At 28.2% G+C, this 23,847-nt stretch overlaps 6 protein-coding genes and 1 pseudogene across 7 annotated transcripts in view; 2 read left to right on the top strand and 5 right to left on the bottom strand.

Moving 5' to 3' along the window:
* LOC115236160 (TNF receptor-associated factor 4) overlaps nt 1-796 on the bottom strand; it is a 15,169-nt gene extending 14,373 nt beyond the window's left edge. The window contains exon 1 of the mRNA XM_029808420.1: nt 393-796. The gene's annotated coding sequence lies outside the window, so the exon portion shown is untranslated. The remainder of the gene's footprint in view (nt 1-392) is intronic.
* Nucleotides 797-938: 142 nt separating this feature from the next.
* LOC115236161 (cyclin-C) lies at nt 939-2,845 on the top strand. The gene is made up of 6 exons (XM_029808422.1): nt 939-1,075; nt 1,149-1,306; nt 1,385-1,491; nt 1,806-2,012; nt 2,105-2,356; nt 2,441-2,845. The coding sequence occupies exons 2-6, from the start codon at nt 1,275-1,277 to the stop codon at nt 2,641-2,643; spliced, it is 801 nt and encodes a 266-aa protein (XP_029664282.1). The 5' UTR covers nt 939-1,075; nt 1,149-1,274; the 3' UTR covers nt 2,644-2,845.
* Nucleotides 2,846-3,485: 640 nt separating this feature from the next.
* LOC115236159 (general transcription factor IIH subunit 4) lies at nt 3,486-6,618 on the bottom strand. The gene is made up of 7 exons (XM_029808417.1): nt 5,722-6,618; nt 5,289-5,413; nt 4,993-5,198; nt 4,241-4,414; nt 4,072-4,158; nt 3,769-3,984; nt 3,486-3,669 (listed from the first exon to the last, which is right to left on the bottom strand). Exons 1-7 carry the CDS (start codon nt 6,230-6,232, stop codon nt 3,588-3,590), a joined length of 1,401 nt encoding a protein of 466 aa, XP_029664277.1. The 5' UTR covers nt 6,233-6,618; the 3' UTR covers nt 3,486-3,587.
* Nucleotides 6,619-7,270: 652 nt separating this feature from the next.
* On the top strand, nt 7,271-10,097 carry LOC115236158 (golgin-84). Its single transcript, XM_029808416.1, has 7 exons — nt 7,271-7,419; nt 7,662-8,083; nt 8,151-8,607; nt 8,692-8,896; nt 9,007-9,246; nt 9,324-9,557; nt 9,632-10,097. Exons 1-7 carry the CDS (start codon nt 7,271-7,273, stop codon nt 9,689-9,691), a joined length of 1,767 nt encoding a protein of 588 aa, XP_029664276.1. The 3' UTR covers nt 9,692-10,097.
* Nucleotides 10,098-10,435: 338 nt separating this feature from the next.
* Nucleotides 10,436-14,753, bottom strand: LOC115236162. Its single transcript, XM_029808423.1, has 3 exons — nt 14,431-14,753; nt 13,788-14,100; nt 10,436-13,450 (listed from the first exon to the last, which is right to left on the bottom strand). Exons 1-3 carry the CDS (start codon nt 14,431-14,433, stop codon nt 13,065-13,067), a joined length of 702 nt encoding a protein of 233 aa, XP_029664283.1. The 5' UTR covers nt 14,434-14,753; the 3' UTR covers nt 10,436-13,064.
* A 3,327-nt stretch (nt 14,754-18,080) lies between these two features.
* LOC115236170 lies at nt 18,081-21,702 on the bottom strand (annotated as a pseudogene).
* A 168-nt stretch (nt 21,703-21,870) lies between these two features.
* The window catches only part of LOC115236152 (dynamin-like 120 kDa protein, mitochondrial), a 6,507-nt gene continuing 4,530 nt past the window's right edge, over nt 21,871-23,847 (bottom strand). For both annotated transcript variants that reach the window (XM_029808407.1, XM_029808408.1), the window contains exons 15-19: nt 23,728-23,847; nt 23,348-23,605; nt 23,053-23,253; nt 22,730-22,934; nt 21,871-22,592 (exon numbers count right to left, since the gene is read on the bottom strand). The exon at nt 23,728-23,847 is cut by the window's right edge and continues 4 nt beyond it. In XM_029808407.1, coding sequence (XP_029664267.1) covers nt 22,528-22,592; nt 22,730-22,934; nt 23,053-23,253; nt 23,348-23,605; nt 23,728-23,847 — 849 coding nt within the window. In that variant the 3' untranslated portion in view covers nt 21,871-22,527. The remainder of the gene's footprint in view (nt 22,593-22,729; nt 22,935-23,052; nt 23,254-23,347; nt 23,606-23,727) is intronic.

The following is a 23,847-nucleotide window of genomic DNA, read 5'->3' as shown; positions in this document are numbered from 1 at the left end:
GGTTGTTACGGCGTATAAATACTACTCATAAAACATATATTATTAAAATATAGAAAAGAACTAAATATTATATAGCAGAGCCTATTCGTAAAATCCATTTTTTCAAGAATTCGAAAAATTAATCTGGCTTTTAACTAGATTAAATTTAATTAAATTTAATCCGCTGGAAGCAAAAATCTCTTTGTTTATATTTAAACTTCGGCATTTCAATTAAAAAAGACCGGCTTTAGTGTTGTCAGGAGATTTATGAGAAGTTTTTATTAATTATTATTGCCTTTTAAGAATTATAAGAAATACCATAATCAAAAAACATGTTCGGGTGCCAAAAATTATGCACAAAAAATAAGGCAGACTGTATATATATCTGTACTGTTTAGTTGAAAATACCTTACCATTGACGCAATGCAGTAGAATTTCTTTAGATATGTCTTTCTTAATTTTAGTAGCCCATCACATGTACTTTTACAAACATTAATATTTCGATCCCTCATGATAGGCAGATATTACGTGACGAATGACGGCAGGCGCAGATGACAATTTCCTATGTATAATAAAATATGAAACTATCTATACAATATACGAAATTATTATATATATATTATATAGAAATATTACATGTTTAAAATATTATTGTAATAACATTGTCAATGTGATTTCTTGGCTTATTGTTATTATTCCATTATTTTGCCACCGTTCAGTATGCGTATAGGTGGTATAAGAGAGTGTAAGAGCCGGTTCTAAAGCCCGTATAGCTCATATCAGACTATACATTGAAGATTGAAATTTGACCAATTAGAAGAAGGAAATTTTAATTCCTTTGTTCTGATTAGTCAAATTCAACATCGAATAAAACTCCTAGAGTTGCCACACATTTGTGAATAGTAGCGCCAGCTGATAATGACGTTTCTTGACTTATCCACGTGGCAGCGATAGTTGATGCTCTTTTAAGTCTCTAGTCTTCATGGTATGGAGTAACAACAAATTCTGTTCTTGCTTGATATTGTTGCTTTCTATTTATAATCCGAATAATTGTTTTTATATGCATTATAATTGTTTTTCTTCGTTAAAAATAATTGTAAGTCATCTTTTTCTATATAACTCATACCGAAAACACAATTAAGTTCATTAGCTTTTATATCTGTTTCAAGAAAATTTAGAATAAATTCGGTGAAAAAAAAATGAAAATCATTATTACCCGAAGCAAGATTTAGGACTTCTAACAATTAGTACCATTTGACGCATCACAATTTAGGATTGAATAATTTATTTACAAAATGGCTGGTAATTTCTGGCAAAGTTCACATCAGTAAGTTAATTTTTGCATATTATATCATAATAAATTTTTACAGAATGCAGTTTTCATTATATTTTTTATTTTTAATAGCCAACAATGGTTACTGGATAAACAAGATTTGGTTAGAGAACGTCAACATGATTTAGCAATATTAACGGAGGAAGAATATCAGAAAATATTCATTTTCTTTTCTAATAGTAAGTTGAAATGATAAATTGCAAATCTAGTGAGATATTTATTAGATGAAAAAACAACTTGTATTTGTATCTTTTTACAATCTTGACAGATTGTTAAGTTTTTAGATCTGTATTTTATGATTTCATGTCAGTCAAAATATAAAATTGATATTAATAATTTTGAGAGATTCATATATAATAATTTTACTTAGCTGGGAGAGAGAAAACTATTTCTTTCGTGTATTTCTCTTAAAGATTATACAATCATATTTTATAATTATAAATATAATGCAGTCTATATGTATATATAATTATATATATTCATCTGTTATTAGTGATACAAATGTTAGGTGAACAATTGAAGTTGAGGCAACAAGTGATAGCTACTGCAACAGTTTATTTTAAAAGATTTTATGCTCGCAATAGCTTAAAATGTATAGATCCTCTATTATTAGCTCCTACAGCAGTCTTTTTGGCATCAAAAGTAGAAGAGTTTGGAGTAATTTCCAATACTAGATTAATAACAACAATGGGAACTGTAGGTAAGTTCTATAGATATATTATATGTACTATTATATAGTTTACTGATTATTAATATACTAATGAAAATCCATTTTATTGTTTCTTTTTTTAGTTAAGAACAAGTTTAATTATGCATATACGCAAGAATTTCCTTATCGTACAAATCACATTTTAGAGTGTGAATTTTATCTTTTGGAACATTTGGATTGTTGTTTAATAGTATATCAACCATACCGTCCCTTGTTAACATTAATTCAGGATGTGGGACCAGATGATCAATTACTTACTCTTGCATGGCGTATTATTAATGACAGTTTAAGAACAGATGTATGTTTATTATATCCACCTTATCAAATAGCTATTGGTAAGCAATAATATTTTTATAATCTAGCGTATTACAAAAAAAAAAAAAAAATCATTTATATTTAACAGTTTATATTTTTTATAGGTTGTCTGCAAATAGCCTGTGTGATATTGCAGAAAGATCTTAAATCATGGTTTGCAGAATTAAATGCAGATATGGAAAAAATCCAAGAAATAGCACGATATATAATTAATCTGTATGAATTGTGGAAAAGATATGATGAAAAGAATGAGATTCAAGGTTTATTGGCTAAAATGCCAAAACCAAAAGCAGCACCACAACGTTGACATCAAGTTCCCTGTTCGCCAAATGTTTGGAATTCATGCTAATACATAGTGAATACTTCAATTAAAAATGTCTTTCCCATATATATCGCTATTAGAGATGTATAGAGTTGACAACGAATATTGTTCTGCATTTATTTTTTTGCAGAAGACACTTTTTTATCCCTACATAAAGCTATATTTTAAACTATGTGACAAATAACAATGCTTCACTTAATTTTCTTATATCTTATCCTCAATATTCGATATAGCAGATTGCCAAAAGTTATGAAACATTACATCTGATAATAATAGAATTTAATTAAATTTTCTTGAATATCTAATATATATGTATAATGGATTATCAATTTGTAAAAATTTGTTCAAATGCATGCTAATTTCAGTATCTATATATATTGAATGTTAGTATTGTGTGTGTAAATATGTTGATTTATTTTTCCATCACAAGTGTTAATTCGAAGCATGTGATATCGAGGATGAATTGAGTACTAAATTTATTATAAAAATTTAAATTAAAAGAATGTCGGAATATGACCGTTAAATTCTTTCCAATATGAAATTCATTTATTATGATGTACAAAATTGCAACAAGTTTTATTATAATAAATCGAATTATCGAATTTTAAATAATTTTTTGTCTTACAAATTTTGTAATTGATAGGAATATACAAAATATAGAGACAATATTATTATATAAATATATATAAAAATTTACTTCATTAATTCGTTATATCATAATCGCATTATCAAAACCTAGTCCGACCTGAGAAAAGCTTTGGCATTGATTAAAAGAAGTTATTTCCTCAATCTATTAGAGTGAGAAAATAAGAATTTTTCAGTTTTTCTAGGCACTTTTTTGAGAATATTTTTTTTTGTAGTATTGTTATTTAAGAAACATAACAATAATGTATGTAGAATGCTTATAACTAGATTTTATTAATACAATATTAACTTGAACCCTTTGAGTATCGCTTCCAAAACTTTTTTACATCGTCATGACCAGCTTTGGTGACTACCATGGTTCTTTTCCTACAAGATAAAGATACAGTGTCTCAATTGTGATATTTGTATGACATAATAAACTATTTATATTTTGTAAAATATTCGGGATTTTAAAATAATAATTACCTTTCACTTTGCCAAATTAATACTTCTGTAGAAAGTGCATGATCTCTAAGAACTTCAAAATCAGTTTGTGAAAGAAATTGACTATATAAAACACCTTCACTGAACGAAAATCTATTTCTTTCATTTTCCCACAGTTTAATTTGATCTACAATGGTAGGTGGTAGTATAGGTGGTCCTCTTTCTATCATTTGACTGCTCACATGTTGTTGCAAATAACTATTGATATATATAAAGCAATATACAAAATATTATTTTATTATTCAATGGTATATTCATATATATTCAATATTGAGTGAGATATACCCTATTATTTGAGAAGCAGTTATTCCACTCCTCAATGCTTGTCTTACAGAATCTCTTGTTAATACTGATACAATTACATTTGGAAATCTATAGATAGAAATATATAGATTTTTAGAATTTTATATATGTGTATATTATATGTGTCTGTCTATATATGTAACATACATACCTATATAATATTTCACAGAAAAGTCCAAGTAATGCAACTTGTAAGTTGGAGTTTGTATAAGCGTACACTCGATAATTTGTTTCTATAATTATGTATCCTTCTTTATCTGTATCTTTGGCTAAAGGTTTATTTTCACCAGTAGCAATGTTTAATGCTAATCGAGTAGGATAAAATCTTGCAACAAATATACCATTAATGAAAAGATCAGTAACTTTGAATTATTTTACGTAATATATTATTTATATCTACATATATATATTCTGATGGAGATATTTTATGGAAATTATAATAAAATCATATAGAAATAGTATTAAATTATATATTACTGAGATCTCAATTGATTCTTTTTCATTATGATTCCACTAAAATTTTAATAAAGATTCAGTAAAGTTGATTAAACATTGATTTTATTGAGCAAATTTCAATAAAAATTTATTTATGCAGTAAATTTCGTGAATTTTCATTAAATTTCATTTTTGATATAGCAGAAACCAAATTTTAGCATAATACATCAATTTCTCACAATTTTTCAAAAATTTTCGTTACTCATTAAATCAAAAAACTAATATAAAACAAAATTTCAATGTTAATCAGCAAATAGAAAAATATATTACAATTATTATAATTCAAATCATATTATAACTTCATTTTTTAAATATATTTTTTGCACTTTTTAGTTCAATTTTAAAAAATTATCTAATAATTTCATCAATAGCTTTTAACAATATCTCCATCGGCAAACATATATTTACCTTCCTGCTTTACGTTTTCGTTGATATACAAGTCCAAATTCTCTCAAATGCTGTAAAAAAGTCAAGAGTCCTTCGGACATGCCTTCAGTACTGTAATCTTTGCCAAGAGTGGAAAAATTTAATTGAAACAAAAAGGTGAGGCACTCTACTAAATCAAGACCACGTGCCTCAATAGTATCAAGATATTGCAGAATAAAGTACCATACCTTGAGCAAAATATTTCCGATGTATAAATTAATAAATACTTGCACAATTATATATATATGTATATAAGTGGTATAAAAATTAATAGTTACCTGTGAAGCTGTATCTAAAAGAAGGAATTGGAAACCTGCTTGTGTTATAACTGGGCTTCCATCAGCTTCATCTCTTTTCATTAAACCAGCATGTAAAAGAATTCGTACAGCATCAGCAGATATACCTATTGTAAAAGATTTAAATGTGTTAAATTTAAATATGTTAGATATATTAAATAGCTGTAATTTCTTTATATTAATATAAAGTATATGCTTGTATGAAGAGCATATTTAAAATACAGAGTTATATACTTTAAAAACATTATATTTAAATAACAAAATATTTAAAGCATGATTATACATATATTTCCTTTATATTATATATAATATAGCTTAGGTAAATATCAGCATAAAATCTTAAGATTTTTCCTATAAACAAAAAAATATTCATAAATTTAAATCTTTTTAGAAAGATTTATGAAAGAAATCTTACCTTCCTGCTGTTGGGAACCAACCATATAGTGTAAAACACATTCCCATCTTTCTAATGCATAAGAATCTAAGAAAGCTACGTCGCGTGGTTTACTGTCAATTTCCAGCTGATTAGACATAGTCCAAGGTTTACCACCTCCCAGCAGTACAATCTTCAAGTTTTTCTTGAAGATATTGTTCAGAATCCAACCTGGTAGCCCACCAGGTATAGATGCCTCTTTCCATACATATAGTTCATTTAAGACTTGCACCACTTTCTGATGTTCTTCGAAATAAAGTTTTGAACACCACGATGCTATAACTGCCTGTGGCACTGGTTGCTCAACAAACAGTAGTCTCATAACATAATGCTTGGCAATTATGGGTAACTCGCGGAACACGGCCAAGCATATAGGCGGTTTATGATACAATTTATTCAGAGTATCAGGAGAACGTGATTTTAAATATTCGTGTAGGTTTTTGCACTGTAGGCTATTCGGCCTTAATAAATTTTTACCTGGTGTATTAGACATGATGTATTTCACGAATAAGTTGCAATTTCAATGTGAAAGCAATCTTAATATCTAATAATGCAATTTTATTTTTTATACATAAGCATTTTGTCAAATACTTAATATATAACAGAAAGATATTAGTTGTTTCAAACACAAAGTTTGTAAGACAAATATTTCGTTATAAGAAATAATATATATGTAATTGTCTTTGTATTATACTCATTTTATTATGTAGTTTACACTTATGCCAAAGGATAAGAAAAACAAATAACGCTTCTCAAAACAGTAATAGAGAAACGTGTCAATATCAATCAGTGTATCAATAAGCAGAGAAAAACATGAACCATCTCCAACTTGTGCAGACAAACTCCGAACACGGTATATATGGTAGTCATATAGGTCGTGTTCCAAAATTCACTGCCAATATTGGAAATCTATAATATACGTCACGTGAACTATAGATTTTTCAGTACTAGCAGTGAATTTTAGAACATCGCCGTAGTATCTATAGTATATGGTATAACTGTACATACGCGAGCTTGGTGGTATGTAACCAATCACAGTACGCAGATCTGTCTTAGATCCTCTCTCTATTTACGCTCTCTCGCTTTCAATTCCTATGGAAATGCCCATATAAAACATTTAAATGGCTATTTATTATATATAAATACATGTACTTTTAATTCCATTTATTAATATTTATTAATATTTGTATTTCTTGTAGATTTTTTAAATGTCATAGAAAGCAAAAAACCCTCCCCTCTTGCCGCAATCAACAGCTGACGCTTTATACCTCTATGTTCTATCTATGTATTTTATATGCTATGTTTCAGTACCTACGATCCTAGATCCCAGACAGATTGACAGATACAGCGTCAAGCAAACGCAGCTTCTATGTATATATATATAAGCAGTGATCGGTAGTATTTTCAGTCGTGGTTATTGCGTGATCATTGCGTTGTGTTATATTGCGAACAAAAGTGTGATTTATCGAACAATCGCTACGTGTAATATAATTTTATTTTCAAATAGTTTTTTTGATCGATTTTCGTTGATATGGCTTGGTTGTCTGGTCTTGCTGATAAGGCAGAGAATTTACTAAATAAAATCGACAAGAATACCGCGGCTGTCTTAAATAAAGATAAATATGAGATGCCACATAATCACTTGTCAACAGAAGTAACATGGCTTTCTCCGGAATTGGGGTAATTGTATTCATGTCAATTTCAGATTATTTTTGATAAATATTTTTGGATCAGTGATCACTTCACGAGAATTTTAATAAAACTTTATACATTTTATATTATTTTTTGTGTGTGATAGAATATAAATTTATTCTATAAAAGCATTGTTCTTGTGCAGTTTTTAACATATGAATTTAACATAATGATATAGCTGCTAATGCAAGAAAATATGAGAACAAATAAAAATATAAGTTTTATTTTAGACAAAATGGAAGCACATCCAAAAGACCTTTATTGGAATCGTCAGATCATATCCCTTATATTACTCCTACTTCAAAGTTAACATCAGTGAATGTATTAAATGTAACGGCATCTAAGGAGGATGCGCTATTTACATATTTTAATACTCCAGATCCAAGTCCAAAAAGGATAGCAGAGTCCATTAATTTGCCAACAACTACTTCATTATTAGTAGACAATCCTACTAATGATACAGATTCAGAATTATCAACTCATAGCGATCAAATTATCCCAACTCATACTTTATTAGAAATGGTTCCAAATGCTTTAGATAATAAAGATGTTGAAATAGATACACAGAATGCAAATTTATATCTATCTAATGAAACACAGATCTTAAATAGTGAATATTTAACTAAACCAACAACAGATGCTATACAAAACGGTATATTTTTATTTGTATATATCAGTAATTTTTAATATGTAGTTTTACACATATTTTTATATTACAGAACACAAAACAGAAGAACATTTGAATATTTCCTATCCTCAATTCAAATATAAAATAGAATCGAATACTCAAAAAACGGATATGTTAGATAATTCCACTAATTCAGTAGAAAATAAATCTATGCAAAAATATATAAGGGAAATGGAAAGAAATTTGGAGAAACAAAGTGAGTTACTTGAAAAACAAGAAACAGATCATCAGAAAGAAATTGTAATTTTAAATGAAAAGTTAAAAGCTTTGGAAGTAGAAAAATTACAACAGTCAAAGCAAATAATGGATTTGCAATTTGTTATTGATAGAAATAGACAAGAATTAAATTTAGTTAGATCTGAACTGGAACAGCATAAGGCTAGAGCTTTAAAAACTTTACAAGAAAAGGAAAAGTTGATAGCCGAATTAAAGAACAATGCACCGACAGCTATGGATGAAGTCACCATTATGGAATTAAATCAATTAAAGTAACATTAATATTTAGCAAGTTTACATTATTATCATCTGATAATCTAGTACAGAATGTAATCTACTAATGTATTAAATCACAGGCAGGAACGTGACAGTGTTAGAGAAGAAAATCAGCAAATGTGTCAACAATTAAAAACGTTACACGAAGAACTGATTAATGCAGATCTAAATTTAGAAAAAATAAGACAAAAGTCAATGGAGACAAACCTAGAAAATCAAGAAATTCTAGCTAGTGAAAGACATCGAAGGTTAGAAGCAGAAGACGATGCGAGATTGCATTCTGAAGTATATATACACAATTTTACTTAGAATTTTACAAACATGTAGTGCATCTCAATATTTTTTGAGTTAATTATTAAAAAGTGTTAATACATAATTAATTAATTATATTTTAGGAAATAAGATCCTTAAAAGATGAATTGATTAATCAACATAATGAATTTAGTTTACAATTACAAAAACAGAATTCAGAGATTTCTAGGCTTAAATTACAGCTGTCTACATCAGCAATGCCAAATAGTGAAATGGATACGAGAATAGCATCTCTTACAGAAACTTTGGTCAGAAAACAACAAGCATTGGAATGTTTAACTACAGAAAGAAATGCATTACGTTTCCAACTTGAAAAAATCGAAGTAATTACAATAGTACACTCCTAAAGTTTGACATCTATTGTTAAAATATCTTTATACTAATAGTAGCTTTGTAACAGCATGAATATAGGAATGCTGCAGGCAATTTACGAAGAAACATAATGTATAATAATATAAACGATACAGACGATGCAAAAGCTCAAGTTCCCACACTTTTTATGGAAACACCATTTGATACCAGTGTTACCAGAAGAGTAAAGAGAGCTTATTCTTCTTTGGATGCTATAAGCATTCGAACAGGAGTTTTTTTAAGGAGATATCCACTAGCTCGAATTTTAGTATTGATTTATATGGTAAAGTGCATGTATATTTATTGTCATTAATAATATAAATATTACTATAATTTATAATATATATATTTTTGCAGGGATTACTCCAATTGTGGGTTTTGGTAGTACTCTTATCTCAATCACCAGAAGCGCATTAACAGCAATTAGAAACTAGCATCACATTTCAAAGAAAAAAATATAAAAAATTCAGTTTATGGATATTAGAGAGTAAGTTTTGCACGACACAGATCAAATCTCTTGTATACAGTGTTTAGCATATAATATATCTTTATAAAATTATTTTATTAATCTTTAAAACTGAATAAAATTTGAAATAAAACAGTGATAAATCAGTGATAACCATAAAGTTATGATTAAATTATCTTTCTTCAATTCTTTAATAGTTTTTCACCTTTGCTTATTATCGTGCGATTTGGCTTTGAATCTCTTTTATTGTATGTTTATATTATAATACATTATTAAGAGACCTATTTATTTATTGTTAAATTGTCTTAATTTTTTTACTACATGTTAAAAGAACAACATTAAAATAAAAATAGATCATTAAAAAGACTAAAGTAGTAAAAGTTATTATAATACTACTTTCTTTCTTTAATATAATTATATTAATTGTAATATAATTTAGCATTTTTATGATAGTAAAAATTTGTTTAAAATGTTGATATTTGATGATGATTAAACAATAATATCACAATGTATATGTACTTTTGATTGGTTTTAATTCACAAGTTAATGATATATTATTCATAAATTAATAAAAACTTTATATCAAATTACTGTCATTTAGGAATATATATATTTAATGCCGTTTTAATAAAGAATATTTTGCTAAAGAAAATGATCAAGCATAGTGAGATATACCAAAACATTATAGTAAATGTTTTTATATTGTATTTATTTGCACATACATATGTCCATTATGTCATGTATGTAAGATCAAGTTTACAAAACACTGATCATGTTGACAATAAAGTATTTCTACGTCTGTAGGAAATATTAGGATGGAAGTTAGATTTATAATCAGTACACACATTGAATCTAAATATTATCTAAACGCTGCCTATTATAAATATTTATATTTGTATTGCTTGTAGTGATCGAAAAGTAGCGCGTACATGCACCTTAGGCACAAATTCTCTCTATTAGCATACAGTTTGATTGAATAATGCTATCACATGATTTTCAATATGAAATTTATAGTTATATCCCTGAAATATACTATGATTATCACACAGTTCTAAGATGGATTAAATGCAGTGTTAACATTGCTTTCGATTCTTATTAATTATAAAAAAAAAGAAAAAATTATTAAATTCTAATTAAGTTTAATAAAGTCTAATTAAAATTTTCAATAATTTTACATAGTTTATACATCGAAAGGTGATGTACCAAATTAATGCAAGAATGTAACATAAAATAATCAATTTTTCTTTCTTCTTTCAAGTTTTTCTTAATATAGATTACGTTACGTCGAAATTTGATATTAGTTTCTATTACAAATATTAATCTTTTTATCCGTTATTTTTCATAAAAAGAATTCATTATATTATTCAATAGTTTAATAATTATATAGTTATCTGTGACCAATATGTTATATATAGCTAATGTACTGTGATATTAAGCTATTGTACATTAGTGAAAAATTGTGTATATTCTAATATATAATAACTAGAACATCCGTTCGACAAAATTGTAAAAGGGACAATGCATTACGAATGCAAATACAGACTTCACAGCCATGATAGTAAAAGGGTATAGTTTAGTATAATATTTAAATTACTAAATTAAATGTTATACAGATGCTCCTAAATCCAAGAAAGTCTTCTTTCATAAAACAGTTGACTTTTAACTCTAACATTACTGTGATTATACATATAAAAATTATACTATACGCACAAATAATGTCACGAAACATTTACGAATATTATGAGAATTATAGATCGTCACCGCTATTGATTACGAAGTGTTGCTGGCTGCTTAGATTATTTAAAATTTTATAGCAAAAATTTTTTATATAAGAAAATTTCTATCAGAGATACATTCAACAAAATTGCCATATATGTATATTGAAATTCAATGTAAATTTCAATGACTATAATACATTAATTTCACCAATAATTTTATCTTATCCAATTAGAATTATTTCATAATCCAACTAATCGTTAGAAATCAATTGGTAAATTAGCATTAGCATCAACAATTTTTTAAATTATGAAAGCTTTATGATATCTAATTTACGTATTAATGCTACCAAATATATGTCACATTTTAACATTATTCGTCCTTTATTAGCTTATTACTGGACAGTTAGCGAATTATTTTGTAACATTCATTATATCTTCTAATGATTATGTGATTATTCATAAAAGATTATGTACGGATAGCTTAACTGCCAGAATTCTAATAAATTAGATTAATTATAGAGATGGCGTTTTTTCCACAACTACTCATACTATTCAAAGCGATTAGGGAATCACATTTTTAAAGACTCATAGCACACTTCTAAATATTTAGTAATCTAAAATTTAGTTCTAAAAATTTATTTTTAATGCCCACAAACTGACATTCATGCAGACATAATACTTGTACTATTTTTCTTAAAATCTTACGATTAATTTTACGGAATCATTCATTCGTTTGAGTACTATTCTCACAAGCAGCGTTAAATCATTGTTAATATAATTGTTAGTCTCCGCGCTGGAAGAAAATGCGTAAAAAGTGCCTTGTACACTAACATTTACAAAATAATTTTTCACCATATTTCAAAAGAGAAAAAAAGACTAATTGTATGTATAATACTTTACACTGGTGGATCTCTCTTATTTTATATAAATTAGAAATATGCAATTTTTTACGTTTATCGAAAATTGGAATAGTATTTCACAATGTGTGTAGTAAGGTTATTTATCTTTCACTGAAATTTTTACAACTTGATATATATTTCAATATAACATTAAATTCTTTAATATAAAGTTTTGGATCGAACTTGTTGCTAGAAACAATCTATCCGTTCAATAGTCTCTATCGCGATAATATTGCAATTTGGATTTAAAAGTGGATATAAAAAATGTATCAGAATTGACGAGAAATGGATTTAAAGCATAGTTTTCTCTGTGAAATTGAAAGTCACTTTTCTTCAACGACAATACTGAGGAGAACTTCGATATCATCCTTCTCTCAATTTTTTATATTAAATATTTAATTCTTCTACAAAAAAAAGGATTACGAATTTCACAAGAAATATAAGTTATAAGTCTACTTTCCGCCAATTCTAAAACATCCCATATAGGAAAAAATCTAATGATACCTTTAGTTTTATACTTTAGATATTAGATTTCGCGAGTAACTTTCAAAAAATATTTGTCAATTTTTTAACATTATATGTTATAAAAAATAGGAAAATATTTTGTTTAGAGAGAAATCTATCTTCTGAAATAAAATATGTATATCTAAACTATATATTTTTTTATATGAGGAGGACATTCTTTTTTAAACAACTTTTTTGCTTACTTATGCGTCATCTGAGAAATTATTAGCTTCAGATCCTAAAAACTTAACATTCGCTTCTGTTTGAATCTGAAGATTAATCAAATTGGATTTATCATTGGTATGATCAAGATTATTGCAAGCGAAAACAGCTTCGTGAAACAAGTTCTTGTTCGAATCGGAATTGAGTGGAGGTAATAATGTCGAGACTTTCTCCGTAGTTGATGAAACAATCTCATCCTCAGAATATGTCGACATTTGCAATCTTCGTTCTTGACACTGCTTTTCCGGATTATTTAATACAGAACGGAGAAATCTTCGTGTCTCTGCTCGTAATGCGTTTAGACGTCTCTGAAGGATACGATTGCGCTGCACGAGAATTATCGTGCGTATGATAATATTCAAAAGATCTGCGAGAATAATTTAAAATATCAGAAATGCTTCTCAATAACGAGAACGTAAAATAAAATGACTTTTCATAACAAAATAAAATTACGTCGTAAAAAAAGTTCCGATAATCTAAAAATGAATTTGTTTAGCTTTGTACTATTTGTTTTTGTCTTTGTATTTTCGAGCGAATCTTTGCACATGATATGAAGCAAAAGATATCGTTATAACAGAAATTTCACACTCTTGTCTCAAGTCGAAAATACGTGCCCCAGTGTTTATTGTAAAGTTCGCGATATCTCTTTGCTTCAATACTTTGGATTAAAAATTTGGATTAAAATTAATTTAATAATTTTATACCTTTTCTTGGCTTGACAAGTTTTTTGTAATACTCGTTCGTATTTGTTGGATGTTTCGTACTTTTATCTGGAATAGAACAGTTTGGAATCATATTCATATATTCTAATCTCCGTAAATAATTTTCACGAGATGTTAGGGATGTTTCAATGATGGTCCCAATTTGCAGTATCATCTGTTCCAGCGAAAATTTCTGCCGTTTAGCGATGTTTATTCCATTTTGAGATCTTCGTCGCCGGTGAATGTATGTGTTAACGGTGGTTCCGACCATCGGAAATTCTGCTACGCAAATAGTCGGCGCCATTTGATAAAAATTCTAAAACATAAATTTTGAGATATTCATCAGGAAAAGCTTATTTAAAATTGTTTAATAAAAGAATAAAAATAATTTATCTGCAATAGAAAAGAATATACATATACGTATATATATTCAGATATTTAACTTTTTATTAAATACATTAGAACTTTTTAATGGCGTACGATTTTAAGGAGGAACTGGACGGATTGGCTACGTCAAAAGTTAATAGCATATATTTAATCTTATTTATATGTAATCTACTTTCTTTCTTTAAAATTGTTTAAATTATTTATGTACGCGATAAAAATTTGCCAAAAATCATATAACGCTCTTAAATCTGTTAATTACCATACAGGCTCGGGGAATACTGTTATATAATTGTTGTAGATAATTACGGAGAACTCATACACAAAAGACAATAGGAATCTTTATCTTTGTTATAACTCAAACTTCCGCAAAATGCGTATCAAGTCGTGCCATCTCTATTGTCAGCGAGTTGGCGTATCTTTTTTAATATCCCACTATTGACTTTGGAGTAACATCCGGCGTTTTGATGATGACCTATGTGTCCTACACGTGGATATCCTTCCGCCCTCCGCGCGTGGCGACACGATCGATGCAGGCGATGACCTGATTACCGTTAACGTCACTACACGTGCCTGCACCGAAATAATGCCAAAGCCTCCATTCTCCCACCCGCGGCGCGGCATGTATATTTGAGATTGTTTTGACCTCGAGTCTCGAGTCTCGAGTCTCCTATACCACGTGCAAGGCGTGACGCGCAACCATATGATATGTAATAAATAAATACGATTGTGTCCTTGACATGTTAATGCGTGGAAATCTGAGCAGGTAACAAGTATCTGCATCTCAATGTGTACAGTTTGTCTTAATTATTCAGACTGCTATATTTTGTTACTAATTTTCATAGTCTTGGCATATTGTACAGTTTTGTACCGATATATTCTTTTGCATATTATATTTTTCATCTATATAATATATATGCAAGAAATATATTTAGAAAAACCCCTTATTGTACTTTAAAATATATAACAAGAAAATAAAAAGTTATATATTTTATTTATATATATTATATTATATTATATACACACATTATAATTTTTATATTATGTATATCAAACATATTTTAGTATATTCTATAAATAGTAGCGGCTTCTTTCTTTTCACAATCCCTGTTGATGTAAAATATTGAAAAATTAATTCGAAGAATATATCCCAGTATTCTGACATACATTCATATCGTAGACAAAAATTTTAATTATTTTTTATGCCTTTTAAAATCTTTGTCACCAAAGCGTTTTGAACAAGTAATCCCTCTTTTAAAAACTCTTTTAGAAGAAAAGGACCGATTCGTTAGCGTAAACGTGTTGATGATTAATATGTGCCAGTCAAACATTAAAGTCATCTATTTTGCGCTTTTTGCTGAGCGTGCTAAAAATCGCAACTGTGTGACGTTCACGGAACTCATGCGATAATTCTGGCGTTCGCGGGAAAAACTCGATTATAAAGCGTTAAGGTTATAGAGCGATACACGCGCGACGAGGGCGGGCACGTGGAAGGCCGCCTTACGTCATTCTGCCCCGCTCTATTAGAGACACGGATGCCTCCGCGTACACGCGTCGACCTGTATAGATATAGGAACACGTGTGCACATTGACATCATTTTAATGCCGCGGGACATATTAATAAGAATACCTGTCTAAACTATGTAGAAATTTCTTACTAATTTTTTTACAGAAATAGAAAGCTATAATATATGAATGATGAACTCTCAAGTTGCAAAACCCGAGATGCATATGATAAAACGTGGCGCAGCAAATATTTGTATATATATATAATTTCAGATAGGCATGCGGAAAAGATTAAAAACACAACGACTGGAGGTGGAAGGGGGAAAATGCTTTATCGCATGTTTATATATATGATTCAAAGTGATAATAATTCATATACCTAATATTATCTACAACAGTGATCTGTAAAGTACTATAATAGTCTTTTATTAGTTTTTTTTTTATCATGATTATATCTGACCTCTTTTAATCCGTAAGAGCGTTAATACTTCTTACATTAAATGTTACCTTCTTGTCAAACTTATTCTTTGTAAATGGTACATATTAACAATATATTTATTTCATATTTTAGTCTTTCACTCCTTCTCTTTTTTTTTCTTCCTCCTTTCTTTTTTTCTTACGTAACACATACGCCCACATTTTAAAAGATATATTACCATAATTGCGATATAAATATATCTTTCAACATGTAAAATAAAAAATAAAATAAAATGTGAATTGAAAAGATTGCGAATATTTACTCCGAATCAGATGTTGCTAACTAAAAAAGTAACTCAAGTATAAGTGTATAAAGATCAAAATAATTATATAATATAACATATTTGAGTTCTAATATTATAACGTATTACACAATTTTGTTTTGATAGTAAATATAAATAAAAAATTTGTATTATATACACATTAAAGAAAAATTTAGTATGTATTGTTACTTTTATTCTCTCAATATAATATATCGAAAGCAAAAAGGGACGGCCAAATTTTACAAATAGATTAATTATTAAATTTTAAGTCTATCTAAATGCAAAATGTTTCGAACGAAATAAAAGCTTGTGATAATTAAAATCACTTGAGTTCTCGAATTGATTAAGATTGCAGTGAATCAGACAATAATTACACTGGTCGATAAAATAAGACCTTTTTTTGCCTCAAGTTCTACAAGTTGTATAAATCATTTCTGGTAGATTTTTTAGCGCTGATTGCGAATCGCTGTAAAAATGGCGATAAAAGTATCGAAAACGCCTATTTTAGTAACTTTGACTGAGGTTTTCTAAAAAATTTGACGATACACCATTTTTACAGCCAGATTCGTAATCAGCGCTAAAAAATCTACCAGAAATGACTTGATAGAAAGAATTTAAGGCAAATTTGGTGTTGAACAGTGTTATTAGAATTACGAACTTATCGAATGGTACCGTTTCGCAACCTATGAGAAAATTCGTAATTTGATTTGCATTTTAGGAGTTTCTAAGAAAACTAGATTTATATATACATATAAATATTTATATATATATTTAAATTTTTAAGTTGAAAGACAAGCAATTAAAAATATAATAACAATCAATTTTTTTCTCCTTTTTTTCGCGCGCACATGGGAATCTTTAATCCCGTTCTTTTGCACAAAAGGACATTCATCGTACACGTGGCGACTGCAAAGTTCAACGACTCCAGCTTATATGTCTGCACGTATTCTCTTAGTCAGCACATTAAAAAAGGATGGATACACGCGCGCGATTCTTTTTACTCTCTTATGTAACTCATTCTTTCTAGGATCCATTCTCTTTCATTAACTTACAGATAAAATCATATTTTACCATATACGCTAATTTATAAGCATTGACATTGTGCATAAATAATAATACTGCATTTGGACACAAAAGAGAACACATACAAATAATGATTATTGACATGAGTAGAAATCTATATAATAAAATGTACGAAGAAACATAAAAAAGAGAGAGCAAATATTTATCTTTCTAATACTTATATCTACACAATAAGATTATATTTTTAAATGTTATATCATTTTTATAAAATCTATAAAAAAAGATCTTTAATTTAAAATAAATTTTGTATCATTTATTTATTATTCATTTATTATTTATTTATTACGAGTTACTTTTCAGAAAAAGTAACGGTAACGGTAACGAGTTACTTTTATAAAGTAACGTTTCCAACTCTGCATATTTCTATATGTAACATAAATAAAATAATTTGTATAATTTCACATTTTGGCTTAAGAATTAAGTATATTTTTTTAAATATTATAATATAAGATGTGTGCATACACGCACACGATATATTCTGTAAAAAAAGATAAATTATTTCCATATTATATATACATATATAATTTCACATTCTTATTAACTTTCTCATTAATGTTTATAAAAGCGTCTCGTTAACATATTACTATAATATGTAATCATCTCGAACTCTATGTGTATACGAAAAAGCGGTGAAATAAGACATACATGCTTGCACCATCTTAAAATTAATTATGCAAATTAATTATGTATTCTCTCTCTCATAGTACATGGAATTTTATTGAAAAAAGCTATTCTTACCGAAGCGTAATTAGCCATTGATAGTACATATATTTTGCCGGCTGTTAATGTACAAGGTACGAAACATCTATGAAGTAATATGCTCAATAGTCGCGTCGATCTTCGTGACATCTTATACCATAGCATATTATATCTAAAAATAGTAATCCAATGTATACAATTTTTATATTCTAGAACGAGCAGACTTTATAATTAAAAAAAAATAAAAAATATATATATGATAAAGAAAATGACACAATCATGAGACATAAAAAATAAAATATTTTTGTAAACAAAAATAGCTACAAAATTACAAAATATTTAAAAAAATATGATAAATGTATTTTATTTTGTTCAAGACATTAAAACGAAAGAAGTTTTAATTAAACATTTCGCTACAAAAAATCTTTTTATATTTTACTACAGTTTTGTTATCTTTTCTTTTTATTTTGCTAATGTTATATTAAATAAATTTACTGCGATATACTTACGCTTTGTGGAATATATCTGCACTATGATCCATTATTCTCTGGCCAGGATAGTTTAAAACAAAAAGATGTATGAAAGCACCTATACACATTGCTATATATCTGATCATTTCTTCTTTATTATGATTTAATAAGGAAAGTATCTACAAAACCATTAAATTCTAAAAATTGGTGAAAAAGCAAAAATGATTTCTAATTAGTAATATTTGGAGTCATTTGGTTATCACCGCACTTACTTGAACTCCGAGAAAACTCGTTATTATAATTGTAATAAATAGTAATTTAAACGAATACAATGTGAACGAAAAATCCAAGAAATGAACATATCTGAAACACAGATATATCGAATAAAAGTTATTGATTATATCTTTTTTGCAATATGTTCAAAATTTACAAACTCACTCAATACTTAGCTGATGTTTCCATAAGACAAGTACAAGTTCATGATAGATCTCATCATCTTTATCGTATTGTATATAATCTGTCAAATCCCCCTTATTTATTAACTGATTATTTTTCTTTGAATTTATATCCAAAGTTATACTTTCCAGTCGATGCCTTTAAGACACGATCAAAATTTTATTTACAATATGTCAATAATAAAATATAATTTCTCTCACATTTTATTAAAAAATAATGCTATAGTCATGATACCCGATAGCAGCAAACAGACTGCACGCGTGTTGCACGAACATCATGTAACTTGTATCGACTACTACTAGGATACTTATATTCATTACAGTTGTCAAGTACGAGTATATTAATATAGGATAGTAGTATACTTCTCTATCGATACCGTAGTCGACATCAAACAAATATTTATATGGGCGCGATTTATTAAGAGGTTTGATAATATTCAATAATTGCGGCGTTACTGGTATTAGCAAGTAAAAGCACATCAATGTATAAATAATAACTGTAAATCATATTATTATTATTTTGATCATTATTTAAACCTGAATTATGCAGTTCACGATGATTCGTGTAAAATAAGTGCACGACACATAAGAGTTTATTAAAATCTAAATAATATATGGTAATAATTTATTTCATTATTACAGGTATAACTTATCGTTATTTTCCTTCCTAGAATAGCGTAATCGTGCATAATCTGTATTTCCAAAGAATGCGTGAAAATACGCCAATGATAATCGATGAGAGATAACAATCGTTCTATCTGAGAAACAATATGAAACAAAACAGCGAAGTGTACAATTTATGTGATTAAAAGAATAAGAAAAAAATCACACAATTTATAAATCGTACATTTTTATTACTGAGAACTATAGTGAACAGTTTTATACCACCAATGATTATAACTAGCAGTACGATAAGGCACTCACAATCTTGAGTGATAGTTCTCCAAGTTTGGGTTAATTGTACAAACTATGAAAACCGAGAATATTAATTGCAAACACTTGTGAGTCCATCTCTTTAAATACCTTTCTAACATTCTACTTACCTGAAATGAAAATAATGTAAATATAGCTATATAGTAATGTAAATAGATGTATGTAAACAGCTATAGTAATGTAAATAGATGTATATGTAAATAGTAATGTAAAGATGTAGTAATGTATACGCCAACAAAAATAATTCTGAATGAAACAATTTTTTATATTCGACAAATTTTCGTAAATAAGAGAAATATGGGTTGCTCCTGTCAATCGCACTTTTAATAAACTATTTAAACTTTTTTTTTAATCTGCGAATAATTATAGTTTAGTTTTAAGTCAATTTTTGTTTACAAAAATATCAAAATACTAATAAATTTTTAATTATAAAAGCGATTAAAAAATCAAAGGACATTTTGAAAAGTAAGTTCTATAGCTGATCAATGAAAATGCAATGGATTTGGCACTCGGTATAATATTGTCGCAAAATTAATTATTTATTTATTTAGGCAAAATAATGTCTTAAAGATGTCTCACAAAAATATTTATGATCAGGTTTAAAAGATTGCCAGAAAGTTATTTTTTTAAGTCGTTTAAAACTTAAAGAAGTTTTATTTAAAATAGCACTTCTAGATTCCTTATTTAAATATTTAAATGTGCAATATATAAAAAAATGATAAAGATTCAAAATTCTAAAATATAAGTAGAATATAGTAAGACTAACTGTAATATATAGTAACTTGTAATAAAATAAAACAGGTGCATACTTTTTTGACATATACATATATTACTATGGGAGAATATTTTTCTCGCAAATTTCAAGTAACATTACCTCAAAAAAAGCTTGACTAAAAATGACAGTTGTTATTATTGTCGGCAGAAGTATTTTTATAAAATTATTCTGGGTCGGCCAGCCACCGATTATCGTCATGAGGATCTTATTAATATTGTAGTAACGTTTTACAGCCGACTGCATTTTTCTGACTTGCTCTATTGTACTGTTGTTTTTTTTCCTGTTGGTTCTTCCTCGGGACACAAACGACATATCATTCAAACAATCCCCTATACCCAGAATACGTAACGCTAATAACGCGTTATGGCATCACGGCGTAACGTCATCATGATAATCGCGGGTTGTCAGGAAATGCTACATGTTCCGCTTCTTCACATTCTCATTTTTTATTCTTCATTGTCGCGCAAAATAAAAAACGATATCTTGAAAAATTATAGATACTTTGCGAGACGTCAATCATTGAAACATGCATCAAGAATTTTATTTCTTACAATACAATATGATTTCCAATGTAACTGACATTACATCGATAAGTATAACAGGAAGATCGCGTGCGAACGATGTAAAAAGTCGCGTGATATAAACTAACTAAAAACTATGGCTTAGAGTTTCATTTTATAAAAAATCATATATGCCATCGCATAAAACTGCTGATAAAATAATTTATTTTTACACTGAATATTTTAAAAGTTATTATTTTATTCAGTAATTCTTTTTTACTTAAATTTATCGCGATCTTCAAGTGACAGATTATACAGACTTAAGCAAATCTGTAAGTATGTGCAAATAGAAAAACAAAATTTTATTAAAAAGTAAGTCAAGATAAAATCAATATGTAATAAAAAATTTCACCAAGAAAGAAAATAAGATGCATAATTTCTTAAAAAAGAGATACACATAGTGCTCAAAAATTCATAGGAGATGGAAAAAGGAAGCGCAATTGTTATATTATAAAATGATGGATATATATTACTAATTTATTCGAGGAGCAGCCTATATTTTCTTTAATTTCTACATACATTCTGCAGCATGTTGCGATAATAGCCTCAATTATTCGCTATGTTTATCGCCCATAATAGATTTATAATCGTAGCATGATTGTATTATACTATTGCATTTTTATATCAATATGTTTACTTGTTTATCAAACAATTGAGATGATGTAATTCATTTAATCATATTATATTGATCGTAATATTCTTATATGAAATGATCCACGTACACTGAAAATAATTTCATATAAGAATCTTTCATGTTTCAGTTACATATCAGTCTCATATTTACAAATCTAAATCATATCAAAGGGCATATATAGATTTTGGTTTATTATTTATAATACACAAACTTGATTAAGCGTATGGGCTTGTTACACGTCTGCATCAATATTGTGCTCTTGGCAACTCGTGGATTCAGTAGTCGGTGGATAAATTACTTCCCTCATTAAATTGTAAAAATCTGCAAGAATCTATATTGACATTCCACGACATATTAATCTCTGAATGTACAGACTCGTCTTTCGTCCATTCAATCAGAAGTAACGTCAGAGATTCGCCCTGCGCGTAACGTGATGCTTAATTTCAATAATTGATTTAATATGTTCATTTAAAGAAATGAACATATTAAATTTATTTAATATGTTCATTTCTCTTTATTTAGCGCTTGAATAAATTCTTCTAATTTCTCTTGAATCTGCCTAACCCGTTCTGAAAATAAAATAAAATATAATAATTTAGCAACAATAAGATATGTAAATATTTATTTAATATTGATTTATTATTTACATTTTTATAAATTAAAAGAAAAATTAATGATTGAAAAAAATATATATTGTAATACATACTGAGTTCCTCAGCTAATGTGACTCGTCTGCCTGTAAGCAGTTTTTCCTTAATTTCACTGTCTTGACTATAATCCTCCAGAACTTCCTTAATCTCTTTATCCAGTCTTCGAGCTTCTCTATTCATGATTTGTTGTCGAAGAGCATTTGCAGTAACTTTCAGCATTTGCTGAATTCGCCAGAAAAGTACTACATCATTGCATTCCATCTGAAAGCATTCTATTTGCAAAATGTCCGAATTAGGCCGACCAGCGGCTATATAAAGTGTGTGTCCATTTTTTTTTATTGTGCTTATACTTTTCGTTTTTAAAAGTATTCTAGCGTACCTCGTTTTCGTGTCCAGTATGATATAGATAGTAGCCTTTCCTGCAATCGTATGCTCTCGCTAAACTCTGTTGTAGGAAAAATCTTCTATATACGGGATGCCACGTTTCTCGAATGAATTCGTTATCAACCTCCAATCCATTTCGTTGTAAATTCTTTCTAACAGCTGTAAGCTCATCATGTGTCAGAGTAGGTGCATGTTTCTGTGCAATCAAAAATATATGACCTGTTAGGTATTATAAAAAGAAGGTACGCAAAGAAGTTTTATTTAGCTGCAGTAATTTGATACATGCGTACCTTATCAGCATAAAGAATTTTATCTAGCTCATTCTTAACCGCCATACGTCTCTGTTGGTCTTCTGTCTGACTCTGCCAATAGAGCCATCGTTCCTTGCGATTAGGACCCAGCATATCGCGCAGGATTTGTTCCGTACTTTGCAGTTTTTCCTTAACTGAAGTTTCTAAGAATCTTACTGCTTGATCCCAGTCACGTTTATCATTCACGCTTCTATCTTCCAAGATGTTAAGTTGGATAACACGTAACATTTCTGACGCCTACAACAAAAAATACACTTTCCTAATGTTTAATTTATTAATTTATATATCGTATTTTTTTTAAATAGAAAGAAATAAAGATAGAAAGTTGAATTTATCTTGTATTGTAAAATTGAATTTACCTTCTCTTCCCACGAATGACGTCTCATTGCCTCATTTACGACGGCATTCTTGAGATTGTCAAAGATATCGTCGTGATCTTGACTAAGTCGAGCTTGCGTCATAAAATTCTGGAATTCCTG

The sequence above is a fragment of the Formica exsecta genome, unplaced genomic scaffold (assembly GCF_003651465.1).
Source record: "Formica exsecta isolate Colony F162 unplaced genomic scaffold, ASM365146v1 scaffold245, whole genome shotgun sequence".
Classification (NCBI taxonomy): domain Eukaryota; kingdom Metazoa; phylum Arthropoda; class Insecta; order Hymenoptera; family Formicidae; genus Formica; species Formica exsecta.
This window is presented reverse-complemented; position numbering and strand designations above follow the sequence as displayed.